Genomic DNA, 19,382 nt, shown 5'->3' with positions numbered 1-19,382 from the left:
TATAGAAACATTTTAGTTTGTGATTGGTTTATCTTCCCCCAACATTTTTATTATTTAGATTGTTTTGTCTTTGCTCTTCCTTTCCACTTCTAATTGCAGAGCTCTCAATAGTATTTGTCAGGTGTATGGCTTTTTCTGGCCTTTTGCTTCCCTTCCCATTGTTCTAGTTTAAAGCTCTCCTGATGAGTGTAGCAAGGCGACTTCCAAATACATGTTTTCCTGTCTTCATAAGGAGCTCCCCATCTCTAGCAAACAGTCCATCATATAGGTAGTTCACTCCGCGATCCAGAAATCCAAATCCATGTAGACGGCACCATCGACGTAGCCAGTTGTTCACCTGAAGAATATTATTCCACCTACTTGTTCCATGGCCATCCACTGGGAGGATGGATGAGAAGACCACCTGCACTCCCAGTTCTTTCACTTTCTTGCCTAAGTTTTCAAAGTCACTGCTGATTGTTTACAGGTCCTTTCTTGCGGTGTCATTTGTCCCCACATGTATTAGCATGAATGGGTGGTCGCCTGTAGGTCTGAAGAGTCCTGATATCATGCCAGACACATTTTTAATGTTTTCACCTGGAAGACAGCACATTTCTCTTGAGGTTATATCTGGTCTGCAGACAGCTGCCTCTGTTCCTCTCAACAGGGAATCCCCCATGACCACAACTCTCCATTTCTTCTTCACAACATTTTTCTTTCTCCATCCAAGAGGACTCAGAGGGTGTACAAGGTTGTTCTTTGTGGTTAAAGTCTTGTCTTGATGTATTTCTTCATCATTCTCCTGCGAGGGAGCCTGGTACTGGTTCCTGAGCAGTATGGGTGCTAACTGCCTCCTGATCCTCCTGCTTCTCTGGGTCACATGTTTCCATTCCTCTGTTTCTTCAGGTGCACTTCGAATTTCTTCTCTTTTTGTAACATGAAAAGATAATTCTGCTCTGTCTAAGAACTCTTCACCTTCCTTAACGATTTTTTGATGTGAGTAAGCATTAAAGAGACTTTTGTTTGGAACTTTGTTGGGTCACTGCCTTATCACTGCTCAGTGTGGATACCGCCGCACTACAATCCTTACATTGAGAATTTTTAAAATTAATGAACATTCCAGAAGGAGAAAGAAGCAGATTTCTCTGATAAGACATATTACAAAGTTTCTTATTTTCATGTGAACTATTGATTTTGGAAATAGAAATTAAAACGATTACTCTTTAAGGGAGAATGCCACTAGTCACAGGAAAAGTTTGCAATTGTTAAGCTAATTAGAGAGTAGAACCCTATGATTTAAGTATCTGGTAGAGACACACGTGACTAAGAGGAAAATTTAACCTTATAGGAAGCTCCTATTGCTTAGTACATTTGTCAAATTCTCCTGACATCAATATTTTAAGTAACCAAAAAAAGTATCATTTATTAAGATTTTTTTTGCAATGAAGAAAAGTTTGTTTTTGGGGAGTTTGGAAAGTTGCGGATGACTTTGCCCACAATTTACATAAGCATACCTAGGGATAGGTGATATTCCCTACAAATAATATTGCGATTTTATTAACGTTACAGACAATTCTCAGTTTTCTTTTTGTTAAACTCAGCCCAAATAATTTTTCTTTAAAATAACTTATTGTATTCACTTTTGCCTGTGACATCACTTCCCAGGACACCTGCCGGTCTCTATGCTGGCATGCAGCAATAACATGTTGTCCCACGTGATCGCTGAGGCACTCATGTATTGATGCAACAAAATAGAGGCAGCAATAATAGTAATACAGTAGTTCGTCAAATAGTTTGGTCTATAATTTAGAGTTGAGCCGATCGATTTGAGGGATGGAGTCCAGCGCAAATCTCTTACATTCTGGCATCCACGGTTCGGCATTGATTTGTCATCACTGTGCCAGACCTGACAGATCAAGAGCCGTGTCGGAAGCCCTCATTGTAAGAGATCTGTGGGCCTCCCATCTAGCCGCCTGGAACCACCGACTTGGACCAGAGTTCCACGAATTGATCTGCTCAACTCTAGTCACATTTAGTCGAAAGTAAGAAAAAAATTGTAGGATGTAAACATTTTAGCAATCCACTTTATTCCAGCAGATAATCTTTAAAAAAATGCAATTTTCTACTTACTTAGAGGCCTTTATCACTCCTAGTCAAGTCTTCAGTGTAAATTGAAACATCACGTTTTTGTTTTATATTTACTATTTTTACTGAATAGGTGGACTATTGGTGTGTCTGCATTCTACTACTTTTTATTTTTGTGTGGTTTTGTTTTTGGGTGTTTTAATTAGGGAAATGTGAACAGTTTGGGGAATTGTGTACACTAGTTATGAAGGATGGTATAGGCAGGAGGAAGCAATGGGGTATCAGAGTAGACTTTGGTGGTGGCATCTAGAATACATATTGACTATTGAGCAAATAGTTCATTAGGAATTCTTGAAGCTGACAACACAAATTGCAGAGAGAGGTAACTACTACTCGTTATCTGCACTCACTGCCCTTGAAGGGAACCGGTCACCCTCATTTTGCGCTAGTAATTTTCTATATATTATGAAACAAGCCACCCTTCCTCCTCTTCAGGACCCAAAACATTTCCCAACAAATATGCCAATGACTTGAGTTGAGTCCTTTGTTTTTCCCCTTTATATGCCTAGACATTCCTCCTGTCTAATGACTGACATGACGACCCACCAAACTTAGCTATGCAAATAAGTCTTAATTAGACTTATGAATTGCGAAATTTCTTGAAAGTTGCAAATCTCACTCTGTGACTCCAGTATTTGGTTTTGCAACAAAAAAATGGAAAAAAAACAGCTTTAGACAGAAAAGTAACTGTATGTGCACACAACACCTTTTGGAGGGTGTGGCATTTTTCCTGAAGTATCTTCTTTGACATCTTTTGTGCCAACTTTGCTGCAACTTGGCCCCTATTTTTTATTCTTACATTACCCATATGTCAGATATGGCCTCAGCTCTGCAGCCTTGCAGCCTGCACACCAAGGGAGCATGACTTCAGCAAGCATCGCAGCGGACCAAGGAGTCGGGCTGTATGGATCCTCGGGGAACGTCAGTCTCCAGAACAATGTGGACCTTGGCAGGGATCGTCAGCGTCTGGATTGTAGATCGCCGGCTGCTGGAAACACAGAGCCCAGGCAGTCAGGTGAGGCAGGACCATTACTTTCTGTACAATCGGTGCTAGCGACGGATGTGAGTGCAAGTGAGGGGGTGTGCGAAAGGGGCGCTGGTGCCGGTATGGGTGTTTTCCTACGGGGTCTGAGTGAGTTGTGGAAGTTGTGGAAATCTGGAGTGGGTCAGGGTGTGTCACCACATTTATCGGCGTGGCTAGGTAACTCGGGTGGATTTTTGGGTTGTAGTGGGGAGGCAGGTTCATCCAATTCAGCAGTAGACTTAACGTCGGGGGTTCGACGAAGGTTACAGTAGCGTGCCGTCAGTGGTCCACGGTGCGGTGCCTGAGCGGGTGTCCCAGGCTAATGATGGGAAGGATGATGCACCGCGGCTGCAGGACATGGCCAGAGGAGAGGTTTACGTATGTTTTGAGGGACCTTTAGGAATGCATTTCAAACCGGATGTGAAGGAAAGGATTTGGAAAGGGGAATATGGAGACATATTCTCTTTGCTCCTCTTGGAGCATTTTAATCTGGATAGCGTAAGCAGGGATGAGTCAAAAAGAGAGGATGAGAAAAGGAGGAGATATCGGTTGATTCCTCGTACATTTATTACTTGGTTGCAGGCTTTCGCGATTCTAGCCTGTGTCATTGGGGTGAAGTCGCCTGAGAATTGCTCGGCCCTTTTTTGCTACATGGATACAATTGGGGAGGCTTACAGGGTGTATGGGGGTCAGGGTTGGCTCAGATATGACGAGCAATTTCGACAGCGAAAAGCAGTGCGGCCTAGCATTAGGTGGGACCATAAGGACATTGCTTTATGGATGACGGTGACTGTCCTGAGTAGACCAGGCCAGGGTGTCCAGTCGTTTCACGGGGGCACCAGTGGGGGCAATAGGTGGAGCTTAACCCCTTTATCCCCAAGGTTGGTTTGCACGTTCATGACCGGGCCAATTTTTACAATTCTGACCACTGTCCCTTTATGAGGTAATAACTCTGAAACGCTTCCATGGATCCCGGTGATTCTGACATTGTTTTCTCATGACATATTGTACTTCATGTTAGTGGTAAAATTTCATTGATATAACTTGCGTTTATTTGTGAAAAAAAAAGGAAATTTGGCAAAAATTTTGAAAATTTCGCAATTTTCCAAATTTGAATTTTTATGCCCTTAAATCACAGTGATACGGCACACAAAAAACTTAATAAGTAACATTTCCCACATGTTTACTTTACATCAGCACAATTTTGGAACCAAAATTTTTTTTTGTTAGGAAGTTATAAGGCTATGTGCACACGCTGCGGATTGGTCTGCGGATTTGCATCTGTGGAACCGCAGGTAAAACAGCAGGTAAAATGACCTGCGGTTTTACCTGCGGATTGGCCCGCGATTTTCCCCTGCGGTTTATCACCTCTACAATGGAGGAGATGGTAAACCGCAGCAGAATCCGCAGAAAAGAAGTGATATGTCATTTCTTTCTGCGGATTCAAAACCGCAGCTTTTCCGCAGTTAAAAATCCGCAGCATGTGCACAGCAGAATGTAAATCCCATAGATTTACATGCTACTGTACACTCTCTGCACAACTGCTGCAGATCCGCAGCGGATCCGCTGCAAAAACCGCAGCGTGTGCACATAGCCTAAGGGTTAAAATTTGACCCTCGATTACTCATTTTTGCAACAGCATTTTATTTTTACAGACCACATCACATTTGAAGTCACTTTGAGGGGTCTATATGATAGAAAATATCAAAAAGTGATACCATACTAAAAACTGCACCCCTCAATGTGCTCAAAACCACATTCAAGAAGTTTATTAACCCTTGAGGTGCGTCACAGGAATTTTTTGAATGTTTAAAAAAAAATGAACATTTAACTTTTTTTTTACAAAAAAATTACTTCAAGTCCAATTTTTTTTATTTTACCAAGGGTAACAGGAGAAATTGGACTGCAAAAGTCATTGTGCAATTTGTCCTGAGTATGCTGAAACCTGATATATGGGGGGGAACCACTGTTTGGGCGCATGGCAGAGCTCAGAAGGGAAGGAGCGCCGTTTGACTTTTTCGATGCAAAATTGGCTGGAATTCAGATCGGACGCCCTGTCACGTTTGGAGATCCCCTGATGTGCTTAAACAGTGGAAACCCCCCACAAGTGACCCTATTTTGGAAACTAGACACCACAAGGAACTTATCTAGATATGTAGAGAGAACTTTGAACCCCCAAGGGTTTCACAGAAGTTTATAACGTACAGCCGTAAAATTAAATAATAATTTCTTCCACAAAAATGATCTTTTCACCCCCAATTTTTATTTTCCCAAGGGAAACAGGACACCAAAAGTTATTGTGCAATTTGTCCTGAGTATGCTGATACCCCATATGTGGGTGTAAACCACTATTTGGGCGCATGGCAGAGCTCTGAAGGGAAACAGGGCCATTTGACATTTTTGGCTGGAATTGAGATCGGATGCCATGTCGCGTTTGGAAAGCTCCAGTTGTGCCAAAACAGTAGAAACCCCCACAAGTGACCCCATTTTGGAAACTAGACCCCCAAGGAACTTATCTAGATGTGTTGTGAGCACTTTGAACCCCCAGTGCTTCACAGAAGTTTATAACGCCCGGGCGTGAAAATAAAAAAAATCATACTTTTTCCACAAACATGATCTTTTAGTCCCCAATTTTTTTATTTTCCTAAGTGTAACAGGAGAAATTAGACCACAAAAGTTGTTGTCCAATTTGTCCTGAGTAGACTGATACCCCACATGTGGGAGAAAACTACTGTATGGGCACACGTCAGGGAACATTTTCTTTTTTTTTTTTTAATTTATTTAGCGGTTATAAGTTATTTTTACACTTTTTTTTTTTATTTTTACTTTATTACATTGTCCTGGGGGGGGGGGACATCACTGTCATGTGTCAGATCGCTGATCTGACACTTCACACAGCGCTGTGTCAGATCAGCGATCTGACAGGCGCTGCACAAGGCTTCGTCATGCCTGCTCTCTGCAATCACTGAGGAAGCCGCCTCCCTGCAGGCACCAGAAGGCCCCCGTGGCCATATTGGGTCTGGGGACCTGCATGGAAGGAGGCCCCCAGAGAAGCGCAGCACATCGTGCTGCACTGGGGGTCTCAGGGAAGCAAGGAGGGAGCCCCCTACCTGCCGATGCTTCTCTAAACCCCCGGTACACTGCGATCATGTTTGATCACAGTGTGCCAGGGGTTAACGTGCCGGGGGTGGTCCGTGACCGCCCCTGACACAGAGTGCCGGGTGTCAGCTGTGATAATCAGCTGACACCCGGCCGCGATCAGCGGCACCCCCCCCCCCCCCCCGAGAGCGCCGCAGACCGCGATGACGTACTATCCTGTCATGGGGGCCTGGTTACCGTGGACAAGATAGTATGTCAGAAAGGGGATAATGGGGAGGGCTATAAAGAAGGGGTTATCTTTGTAGGTGCAATCATTTTAGGTGCCCCTAATACAATAGCAAGCTCCCACCCACCCGTCACTGTTTTTTTTTTTAAGGTCAGTGGGGTTTTATTATGAATGGGCGATACGATTCATGTATAATACTCAGTTCTTTCTTTTAGCGCTTAAGCGGGGGAGTATCCGCAATTTCATTGTTATTGTTATTTTGTCACAGCAGCTTGACGTGGGGGGAGGTCCTCGAAGTTGTTGATACAAGTAAATGGCGGCTCGGAGGGGGGGGGATCTCTACAGGTCCTGGACTCCCCCTTAGGTGGATTAAGTGGACGGGAACATGTTGGTAAACCTGAGGGTTTGTGGTGGACACTGGCGAGGAGAGTCTTGTTTCATGTCTTCGAGCTGGTGTTTAGCAGCAGGACTTTACATTGGATCAGATTTGGGCTTTAATATGAGGATGTTATAATTTCGGGGCTTCGAGGACTGTCCCCTCCTTGATATAATGTTTAAAAGTGTTTAAACTGTTATGTTAATTGTTAATAAAGGGCTGCTGTGGCCAATTTATCCAAGAGAGAGAGATGTCTCGTTATTTTGCGCCGAGGATTGGTAATTGTTGGATGGATTGGTTGGGTGGCACTTGAGGGAGTGGGAAGCTCACAGGTATCACGAATACCCAATTGTCATGCAAATCGATTTGACATTGCTGTGGGTATGGTCATTATTTTTGGTGGGTTTCTTAGCAGATTTTCAGCCAACTTCCAGGCGGAATCCATCTGAATGAGATGTAGTGTGCACATACCCTTGAGGGTGCGTCCCGCAATCAGGATGTAGCCTCGCTTTGGACGTATTTTTGTATTGATACATTTCGTATTTAGACAGATTTATGAATTCATCTTTTTTTAAGTGCTGATAAAGTTTTAATGTGTTGTCACTCCAATAGACGAGTCCAGTAAAAACGAAAGAAACATCTACAGACCAAATTAAAAAAAATGGAACAAATGTATCAATGCTATTCCGATAAATCAGTCACAAATAACGGCAACTCTGACACCAGCAAAACTGACTTAAAAAATACCACACGTGATAAATTCGCTGGAGGAACTAATATAAAAAAAATCCTGTAAAATCATTAAAATACATTTCAGCGAGTTTTCTTTACAATTGTAATAAACTGGAATGGTTTGTACAGAAGACAGCATGAGTAGTATGATCGTATAGGAAATACAAGGTACCATTTCTTTTGGTGAACTGCAGCATGTTATAAAAGTGATACAAAAGCATAGATGCAAAAACACACCATGTAAGGCTGGAGTCACACTAACCTGCGCAAAATACGGTCAGTATTTTACATGCGTAATACGGATGACAGACCCCTAAACAGTGCTCCGTATGTCATCCGTAAGCAAGGTGTGGTCGCGTATTTTGCGCATGTCAGCATCCGTTTGTAATCCGTATGGCATCCGTATGGTGAGATTTTCTCGCAGGCTTGCAAAATGGACATATAATGGAGCCCTATGACAGTTTTAATAAAGAAATGAAAGAATAGATATAGACACATAGAATGCATATATATAGATATATATATATATATATGTATTCTGTGTGTCTATATCTATTCTTTCGTTTCTTTATTAAACCTGTCAGTGTGAGTTTACTGTATAGCGCACTGAATTGCCGGCTTTGCTAAAAGACACCGGGTGCGTATTTCTCGCAAGTCACACGTGTGGTCCGTGTGTAATGCGTATTTTTTGCGCACCCATAGACTTGCATTGGCGTATTATGGGCGTAGTACGCTGACAATCGCAGCATGCTGCGATTGGCATGGAGCGTAGAATACGGATGAGAAATATACGGCTGGTGCGAGGGACCCCATAGAGAATCATTGGTCCGTGTCTAATGCGTGCTTTTAGCGCCTCTCACTCGGCCGTATTCCTCACCAGTGTGACACCGGCCTAAAGGAAAATCTCACCTATTTGCTGCTTTACCAGTCAGGGTAAACAGGAAAAAATGCAATAGTTAAATTCTATCATGATTTCAGCTCTTATTTCTAAGCCTTGTGGCAATGTTTATTCTGTATATGCTGGACCTCCATCAGGGTATTACTGCCCTTACAGTTGTATGGGGCCCGGTGAGCAGAAGTAAAGAGTGGGGGCCTGGACCCAGTCCGGGCCCCCCCTGTTCTGCTTCTGCTCTCCAGGCCATAGGACATAATAACATAGTGTGTGTTGGCGGTGCACATCTCAGCGCAGGGAGCCTTCTTTGGGCTCTGCGGACCAGCAGTGCAGCTCCAAGGGACTTACTCTGCATCTTCTGTGACGCGCTGGTGACTGCACGTTCGCGATATTGTCATTGTGTACGCGCCAGCAACTACAGGTGCCACTCTCCAGGAGGACACTAGAAGTGGAGCTTAGCCTGCAGGGAATCGTGAGAGGTAAGCTTGAAAACTTTTTTCTTTAAAATAAAGTAAATATTAAATGGGCTTAGGGGGAGCAAGTGATGTTGAATTGTGGGTGGGGCCAGAGAATGATAATGTATTGAGGTTGGGTTCACAAATAATGATGAATTATTATATACACTATATACAGAGCTCCTGTGTATAATGTCACTGGTGATCACTGTATTACCTGTACACTGACACTTTATACAGCGCTACTGTGTATAATGTCACTGGTGATTACTGTATTACCTGTAACACTATACACTTTATACAGAGCTCCTGTGTATGTCACTGGTGATCACTATTATCTGTACACTGACACTGTATACAGTGCTCCTGTGTACAACATCACTGGTGATCACTGTATTACCTGTACACTGACACTATATACAGATCTCGTGTGTATAATGTCATTGGTGATCACTGTATTACCTGTACACTGACACTATATACAGATCTCCTGTGTTTAATGTCACCGTTGACCACTATTATCTGTACACTGACACTATATACAGAACTCCTGTGTATAATGTCACTGGTGATCACTGTATTACCTGTACACTGACACTATATACAGAGCTCCTGTGTATAATGTCACTGGTGATCACTGTATTACCTGTACGCTATACACTATATATAGAGCTCTGGTGATCACTGTATTACCTGTAAACTATACACTATATCCATAGCTCCTGTGTATTATGCTCTTGTGTTGGCGCCTTGGCGGAGTCTCAAGGGGGCCTGAAAATGTTTCCAGTATGGGGCTATGAAATTCCTGGTGGCAGCCCTGTGTCTATGTAACGGAGTTTAAAGTCGGCAACAGACTTAGATGATTGTTGGCTAAACGATGCTTCAGCTGATTGTTTGTCCGACAGCCGTCTCTGCTGACTCTCCCATACACAGGTTCTACTTAGCGCTCCTATATGCTGTATGAGAAAGCTGCGGCAAGCCGTTGGCTGGTGCCTAATCCCCAGGAGAACATGACCGTCAGTTCCAAACAGACATGCGTGATCGACATCTCCCCCAACCAGCATCCTCATACATCCTCATTAGACTGTCGGCCGAACCCATTAATATTAGCTGGATCAGCTGATATTAATCTAATGTATAGGGGCATTAAAGGCAATCTGTCAGAAGATTTTGCTATGTAATTTGAGAACAGCATGATGTTTGGGAAGAGACCCTTATTCCAGCGATGTATCACTAACTGGACTGTGTTTTAATGTTTTTATAAAATCAGTGTTTTATCATCAGGAAGTATCAATTCAGTGCCTTCTATTCCTCCTGCTCTGTGTAACTCCGCCCCAAAACTAGTTAACTGCTTTCTGTCAATGTAAGGTGTACACCAATCAGAGGTGGGGGTTAAACACAGTTCAGCATTCTGAGCTGTGCCAGATCAGCAGCAGTGAAATCAGTGATTCTATCACAACTACTGCACCCAGTAAATTAAGTGATACATCTCTGGAATCAATCTCAGCAACTACATCATGCTACTGTGAAATGATCCTGTTGATATAAGAATACTTTAATCGAAGCTCACCTCATTGTGTTCATCAGCATTGGTTATATTCTCCTGTATGTGGGTGCCAGTCCCACATGTGTACGTTTAGTCATTAATGGACTCATAATAAAGTGTTGGAATAACGTGGATGTGCTGCAATCCTTTTTACATTGTTACTAATTTTGGTTTGCAAACATTCTGATGTGCAACAAAGTGACAGAATTCAGATTCAGATTTCTCACCCTCCTTCTTGTCTGTGTTCTGCCATTTCTGAATTTAGGTGGTAGAGGAAGGTCCATTAACATGCTTGGGTTAGATGTTCGTTGCGTTTCTACCAGAAAACTCAAAACGCTACTCTCAACTTCAGCACATGCTCTTCTATTTCGAACCGGAAGAATCCGCTGACGTTCTACCCGATCCTGAGCAAGGACATCTGATAGAGTCACCCCAAATAATCCATGTGGAGTATCTAGAGGAAAATATAGGAGAAAAAAAAAATGAAGCCAAAGGACACATAAGGGCTTTACGCGGCTAAATCAGAGACTGCTTTGCTTGAAAAAGACAACCCCTCCTCAATTGCTATATATTTTTTGTGTAAAGTAAGAACAACCTAAAGTAATGTTCCAACAAGGTCGGCACCGGGTTTCCCAGGGCTTGCGTGACATTGTTATGCTACGCGAGCCCTGCAGCTAATCAGCCGCCATTTCATTCTCACTACCATTGGACGTAACTGACATTCAGAAGAAGTTTGGAAAGTGGCAGCAGACTCCACTTCTTCCGGAAGGAAGTGAGAGTGAAGCTGCCCATTATCAGATGTTGATTGTCTACACGGCTCACATGGAAGAAAAATGTTACGGGAGTCCTGGGAGACCACCATCGCTGAAACGGTGCTGTCACTGGAGGTAAGTACAGGATGTTTTTATTTGACATGGGGAAATATAGCAATTTTAAAAATGTTAGAAAGGAGTTGTCCGAGTAGTAGACAACTCCTTTGATTTATAAAAGGTTCTTCTTCATTACACAGCATCATTTGACTTTTTTCACAGTGTTTTTTGTACCATTTTGGGGAATATCATGAATGTCTAACATTTTTAGGGGACATATTCATATATCAGTGTTTCATACATGTTTTTATTCCCATAGGAAAGAATATATGGAAACGCCTGAAAAAAAGGTGTTTTTTTAAATGGCCTAAAAAATGCACCAGAACTGTGGAAAAAAGCCACAAAAACATACTGTCTAAGGAGCTCTGCAGGAAAAAAACATCATCCATGGACGTGCTTAACCCCTTCCCATGCAGCTAGTTTTGGTCTTCCTGACAAAGCACTATTTTTCAGATCTGACGTGTCACTTTATGCAGTAACAACTTTGGAATGTTTCTAAATATTCCCGTGATTCTGAGAATGTTTTCCCACCACACCTTTTGCATTTTGGTAGCAAGTTTTTTGGTAAGTTTAGGATGATAAGGTTTTCCATTATTTTTTAAAAATAATTCAAATTTTCTAAAAATGAAGATAAATTATTATGATTTATCATGATTTAAACATACTTTAGTTTTTTAAGGATTTTAGAAGACTTGGAATTTTAGCAAAAAATTTTTACATTTCCAAGAAATTTTCAAAACATAATTTTTTTATGGACCAATTCATGTTTGAAGTGACTGAGGCATATTTATATATTTCACGCATGAAAAAATGGTCCGAGAGAGTGTCCGCAGTGTTTTTCCTCCTTGATTCATCAGTGCTTAGGTCAGTTATCAGTTTTTACCATCAGTAATTTTCACGTAGGAAAAAATAAAAAAATAAATGACAAGCCTTCGATATATTTTGGATCGTACACTGATGCCATCTGCGTGCTCTTCGTGATTTTCACAGAACCACACACTTGTAGCAGTGGCACAGATCAAAAACGGACATATCATTTATTTTTTTTGGATACTGGTTCATAAAAAATAATGGACATGTGAGCAACCCCAGGGATTATTTTGGGTTTGTGTTCTATCCATAAAAACGACTCCACAAAATTACCAATTTTGGAGATGCTCTGAGTCACTTAGATCCGTGCTGCAGGTCTTGTATGGTGCTCCTGGTCTACTAGCAGTAAAAAACTACCTATGGCTATGTTCACACATTGCATTTCTGCTGCCGTTTTTTTTGCAGCAGTTTTTAATGCAAATTAAAAGCTGTGTTTTACAATACTGGCAACAGCTATGAGATTTCAGAAAGCTCATGCACTCTTTTTTTTTTTAACCTGACTGAATTAGAAAACTGCTGCTTTTTTGAAGACTGCTGGATGTCACTTCTTTCAGTGTTTTTAACAGCTTTTTTTCACCAAAGTAAAAGAGAAAGTGAATAAACGCTGGGAAAAAGGTAACAAGTGTTTTTGCGACATTTTCAAGGCATTTTCGCACTGTTTTTGATGAATGAAAAGAACTTTATTAAACATGTACTGTAGATAAAACACATATGTAAGGCTAGTTTCACATTTGCGCTTTATAGCGCAGCGACGGCCTGCGCACGGCCGCCGCTAAGCCCCGCCCCCTGCCGGCTCTCTGCCCGCCCCTTCCGGTCATCGCCGCCTACTAGCGCACATGGACGCTTGCGATCTGCGCACCCTATCTTTAGCATAGGGTGCGCAGATCGTGCGCTGGCCGTGCGCTAGCAGGATTTTGCCGTGTGCTGTGCACTTTTGAAGGTGCGCCTGTGTGCGCCGAACGCAGCATGTTGCATTTCGGCGCGCACGGCGCACCTTCAAAAGTGAGCAGTGCACGGCAAAATCCTGCTAGCGCACGGCCAGCGCACGATCTGCGCACCCTATGCTAAAGATAGGAAGCACAGATCGCAAGCGCCCATGTGTGCTAGAAGGCGGCGATGACCATGTGGGGTGGGCAGGGAGCCGGCAGGGGGCGGGGCTTAGCAGCGGCCGTGCGCAGGCCATCGCTGCGCTATAAAGCGCAAATGTGAAACTAGCCTAATCCACACCCAAACCAATGCTGCAAAAAATGCACAGAATACACAGCAAAATACACCTTTTTTTTACTGCCAAGAGAGCAGGTATTGGCTGCAGAAAAAAATAATTATGGGTGCCCGAAACTTACTGATGCACCTGGGAAGAAAAGACAATTCAATAAGTCTGATCCTGCAAAAAAACTACTGTTGCACAAATTGCCAAAAAGTTAATGATAGATAGATAGATAGTTAGTGTGGTAGTTCACTCACGTGACGTCACAGAGAGGTAAGAAAAATGGGTACACCGTCTCTTTAAGTCCTTGTTGGTTTATTATCAAGCAGCATAAACCAACTCATAGGTACAAAACTCAGCCATTTTTGCTAAAACAGGAACATAACAATCAAAAGGTAAATAAAACTACAATGCTGCAACACAGTCCATATGTTGTGTGCTGCACCCCACTCTGGAGCAGCACAGGTTCAGTCTGACTCCTCTCTCAAGGCGCTGAATACTGACAGCCTGTAGAGCTTGGTTATTTAAACCTAAGCCTGTGATTCCCCTCATTTGATTGATCACAAGATCATGACCTCATGCAGGTCCTGGCATTCGAGATAAAGTGGACCTCTTCCCGCCCACTCTATGAAGATCCACATAAAACCAGCCCTTTTATGCAACTAACCCTCATAAAACGTAGTGTGCTGGAGAAAAAATGCTCTGGTTTCATTTCACTGACACCACTAAGTGCAGTGACACATATCCCTCTTCTACCACAGTGCCAGTGACTCTGGCACAATAGATAGATGATAGATAATAGATAGATAGTTATATAGATAAATAGATAGATAGATAGATAGATATAGAGATAGATAGGTAATAGATAGATGGATAATAAATAGATAGATAATAGATAGATAAAAGGTAGATAATATACAGGGCCAGCGTTAGCAGCAGGCAGACTAGGCAGCTGCCTAGGTCCCCTGCTCCCCCAGGGGCCCCCAGCCTGTGGCATGCCACTAACGGCGGCACGACACACGAACATTAAGGGGCCCGTGAGTCAGGGGGTCCCGCCTGCCACCAGCACAGACCCAAACCCCCACCGCCGCATTCAACTGTATCGACATCATAGATGCCGATACAGTTGAAAGCAATGATGGAGGAGAGAGTGTCAGATGAAGCTCCCTCTCTCATCATTCACCCTCTGCCTCTGATGCTGCGGGTATATGATGACATCACTTCATCACGCTCCCACTGTGTGCCAGGCAGTGTGGCTGCTGAGACCAGAGCAGAGCCTTGAGCAGCACAGGAAACGAGGAGGAGATGTGAGTATTGTGTGATTTTTTTTTTAAAATTTATCAGTAAATGAGTACTGGACTGTAGGGCTGGATTATATTCTATGGGGGAGGGTGGGGGTCTGGATTATATTCTATGGGGGGAGGGTGGGGGCTACATTATATTTTATAGGGGGCTGCATTATATCCAATGAGGGGGCTACATTATATTCTCTGGGGGGTGGCTGCATTATACTATATTGGGGGCTGCATTATATTCTATGAGGGGGCTACATTATATTCTATGGGAAGGGCTGCAATATACTCTGTGTGGGGGTTACATTATATTCTATGGGGGTCATTATACCCTATGTGGGGGCTGCATTATTTTCTATGGGGGGTCCTTCATTATACTCTATGAGGGGGCTACATTATATTCTATGGTGGGCTGCATTATACTTTATGAGGGGGGTTGCATTATATTGTATGGTGTGGCTACATTATACTCCATGGGGGGCTGCATTATACTTTGTGAGGAGGCTACATTATATTCTATGGGGACCCTGCATTATACTCTATGAGGGGACTACTTTGTATTCTATGGGGGGCTGCATTATGCTGTAGGAGGGGGGGCTGCATTATATTGCATATTATACTGTATGAACAACTATGGGGTGCATTATACTATGGGAAGTGAATTGTACTACATGGGGTGAATTATACTCTATGGTGGACTAAGGAGTGTATTTTAATACACAGTGGGGAAAAAAGTATTTAGTCAGCCACCAATTGTGCAAGTTCTCCCATTTAAAAAGATGAAAGAGGCCTGTAACTGACATCATAGCTAGACCCCAATTATGAAAGTTTAAATTAAGAAAACAAATCCAGAAAATTGCCTTGTCAGATTTGGCAAGATTTTTTTTTTCTATGGGGTTGAGATCTGAAGACTGGCTAGGCCACTCCAGGACCCTCATATACTTCTTATGAAGCCACTCCTTCATTGCATTGCCCTGGCGATGTGCTTGGGATCATTATAATGCTGAAAGACCCATCCACGTTTCATTTTCAATGCCCTTGCTGATGGAAGGAGGTTTGCACTCAAAATCTCACGATACATGGCCCCATTCATTCTTTCATGTACAAGGATCAGACGTCCTGGTCCCTTTGCAGAGAAACAGCCCCAAAGCATGATGTTGCCACCCCCATGCTTCACAGTAGGCATGGTGTTCTTTGGATGCAACCGAGCATTCTGTCTCCTAAAAACATGAAGAGTTTTGTTTCTACCAAACAGTTTTACTTTGGTTTCATCACACCATATGACATTCTCCCAATACTGTTTTGGATAATCCAAATGCTCTTTAGCAAACTTCAGATGGGCCCGGACATGTACTGGCTTAAGAAGGGGGACACATCTGTCCCTGCAGCAACTGAGTCCCTGGCGGCGTAGTGTGTTACTGATGGTAGCCTTTCTTATGGTGGTCCCAGCTCTATGCAGTTCATTCATTAGGTCCCTCCGTGTGGTTCTGGGATTTTTGCTCACCTTTCTTGTGATCATTTTAACCCCAGAGGGTGAGATCTTACATAGAGCCCCAGATAGAGGGAGAATATCAGTGATCTTGTATGTCTTCCATTTTCTTATTATTGCTCCCACAGTTGATTTCATCACACCAAGCTGCTTGCCTTTTGCAGATTCAGTCTTCCCAGCCTGGTGCAGGGCTACAATTTTGTTTCTGGTCTAACTCGACAGCTCTTTGGTCTGGTCTTCACCATAGTGAAATTTGGAATGTGACTGTTTGAGGTTGTGGACAGGTGTCTTTTATGCTGATAACAAGTTCAAACAGGTGCCATTACTACAGGTAAAGAGTGGAGGACAGAGGAGCCTCTTAAAGATGTTTCCTGTTCTGTGAGAACCAGAAATCTTGCATGTTTTTAGGTGACCAAATACTTATTTTTCAACATAATTTGCAAAATAAAGCTTGCCAAATCAGACAAGATGATTTTCTGGATTTGTTTTCTCAATTTGACTCTCATAGTTGTGATCTACCTATGATGTCAATTACAGGCCTCTCTCATCTTTTTAAGAGGGAGAACTTGCACAATTGGTAGCTAACTAAATACTTTTTTTCCCATTGTATGGAGGACTATAGGGAGTGTCTTATATGGAGGACTATGGGGAACATTATATCATATGGAGGACTATGAGGTGTGCATTATACAATATGGAGGACTATGGTGTGTATTACACTAAACAAACAAAATGCTGCCTATCCATTGAGATATTGGCTTGTTTATGATGGAACAAAAATCATTGTTCTCAGCAGCACATCACCGGGTGTAAACTGTAGACATGCTGCTGATAAGGCCTGTTTCACACATCAGTTTTTTGGCGTCAGTCAAAATCCGCCAATTTCTGAAAAAAACAGATCAGCCAAAAAAGGGGCGGATCCGTTTTTTCCCCCAAAGACTTACATTAGTGGCGGATCTTGACTGACGGACGTCCGTCACACCCATTTTTGACGGATCCGCCAATATTTTAGCATCTCCCGGGCAGATGAGATGGACCCTGCAACGTTTTTTTTTGTTGACGGTCAGCTATTTTTAACTGCGCAGGCCCGGCAGCTTTTCTCTGGGAACATTTTTAACCCTGAATGCCGTTCCGGGATCGTAAAAATTTTTTCTTTCTCTCTCTCTTTTTTTTTTCCAGACAGGGGTTCCTTTAAATTTCATCCTTCGCCGGATCCATCAAAACAACGTTCCGGTGGCACACGTTGATGTCACAACGGAGACGGATCCGTTTTCCGCCATTTTCGCGGATTGCAACTGACATCAAAAACGTATGTGTGAAACAGGCCTAACATGATACTGTATGGGGACAGATTGATCTAATACTGATTTTTCTGTCCTCATTATTCTTCCTCAGTTGGTGTAAAGAGGCCGGGAAACAAATGTCAAATGTCTTCAATATTGTCAATCACACTAGTTTAGCGGCCTGAACTCAGCGCATGTAACTACAACTTGTAACTTTTGCCCAGGGCCCCACTTTGCCAAAACCGGCCCTGATAATAGATAACAGATAATAGATAGATAATAGATATATAATAGAGGTAGATAATAGATAGATAAATAGACAGATCATAGATAGATGATAGATAGATAATAGATAGATAGATAGATAATAGCTAGATGATAGATAACAGATAGATCAGACACCTCCTACACAATGTGTACGCTGTGTTATATACATATCCATATACCTTTCCGTTCCTGTCTGCGTTTCACAACTTTCTTTCCTTTTTGGTAACCTGTAATATAAAGGTCTCTGTGTTAGTTAGAGGCACAGCACAAAAGGACGCAGATAATACAGAGCACATCGCTGCAGCACATTCCAGAGGGAAAATCCAAAAATAAACAGATCATTTCCTTCCAGTCTGGGAAAGTGCCCCTTCCCCGGCTCCCCAGGGTGTCCCACTACTCCAGTGTTATCCACGCTGTGGAACCCATCCAGCTCCTCCATGCACACGTGTGTTACACCTACAGCGGTCCCCGTCTCACCCGGCATGATGTCCGTGCAGAGTCCGCGCTGCTGCAGGGTGTAGAGCGCAATCTCCTGTAGACGGAACCTCTCCAGCTCGGATAAGCTCTGCAGGTGAACGGCGTTGAGATGCTCTGCAGCCTCCAGCATCCTGGGAATAGACACAGACAGTAATGTCACCATGCAGGGAAAGTCTGGTTCGGCTCTTATCCTACGTTATGTGACAAGGCTCGGTAATGGGTCGATATTGACTTTTAGGATTGCTACTTCCAACAGGCGGCTGTACAGTCCCCGTCCTCCTCTTCTCTGGCACATAGCAGACATGGAAGAAAACATCAGTAATAACTTTGGAGAAAGCTCCACATGTGTCCTCTCCGGGGAAGACCACCTAGCAGAAGTCAGCCCTCTCCCTTACCCGCTCTTGTCGCTCGGCTCCATTGAGTTCCTTCTCTCAGAAACTATGCAGCCTGCAGGTATCTGAGACAGCACAGACTGGAGGATCCACAGCCAGAAAAGGAGCGTCAGAGGGGAGGAGAAGTCCGGGGAGGAGAACGTCAGGGAGCTGACAGGGAACTACAGAAGTATGGCGTGATGCAAGAAATGACCATAACCAGGACTGACGGCAAGGAAAGGACAGAACATATAATAATGCGTTTAGTCAGTGAATCCGCATACTGCACTCAGATGGAGAAAAAAACTTGTATAGAAAATGTCAAAATAAAGATTTCTTAAACTAATTACATTTGTTGGCAGGTGATGGTTGTATTATTTCATTTTATGTTTTTACAAATTTCCGAAACTTTTTTCACCACTAAAATAAAATAAAAAAAATAATGATAATGCACGTTAGATACGGGCAATCATATTCCCAGGTCACTTTTGCCATATTAAGAAAACTGTAAATAAAAATACGAAAAAAAATTATGGCATTGCACTTTTTTCCTTCACTATTTCGCCGCACTTGAAATTTTATTTCCGCTTTCTAGAGCATCACATGATAAGATAGATGATGTCATCTAACATTACAACTCGGCCTGTAAAAAAACAAGCCCCCTCAAATCTAGGTGAATGGAAAAAAGACCATGGTGCCACAAAACAAGTCACCTTTTTCATTAATAACATTTTAGGGTACATACAATGTTTTGATTGCATTTTTGCTTTTTTTCATTTTTTT

General features: G+C 42.8%; 1 protein-coding gene across 1 annotated transcript in view; it reads right to left on the bottom strand.

The window, feature by feature from the left end:
- LOC141087513 (rho GTPase-activating protein 6-like) overlaps positions 1 to 18,740 on the bottom strand; it is a 186,113-nt gene extending 167,373 nt beyond the window's left edge. The window contains exons 1-4 of the mRNA XM_073573060.1: positions 18,624 to 18,740; positions 18,229 to 18,359; positions 17,931 to 17,978; positions 10,702 to 10,928 (exon numbers count right to left, since the gene is read on the bottom strand). Of these exons, the coding sequence (XP_073429161.1) occupies positions 10,702 to 10,928; positions 17,931 to 17,978; positions 18,229 to 18,359; positions 18,624 to 18,646 (429 nt within the window). The 5' untranslated portion in view covers positions 18,647 to 18,740. The remainder of the gene's footprint in view (positions 1 to 10,701; positions 10,929 to 17,930; positions 17,979 to 18,228; positions 18,360 to 18,623) is intronic.
- Between the last annotated feature and the right edge of the window lie 642 nt (positions 18,741 to 19,382).

The sequence above is a fragment of the Dendrobates tinctorius genome, unplaced genomic scaffold (assembly GCF_039654945.1).
Source record: "Dendrobates tinctorius isolate UK_male_01 unplaced genomic scaffold, ASM3965494v1 ptg000034l, whole genome shotgun sequence".
NCBI lineage: Eukaryota > Metazoa > Chordata > Amphibia > Anura > Dendrobatidae > Dendrobates > Dendrobates tinctorius.
This window is presented reverse-complemented; position numbering and strand designations above follow the sequence as displayed.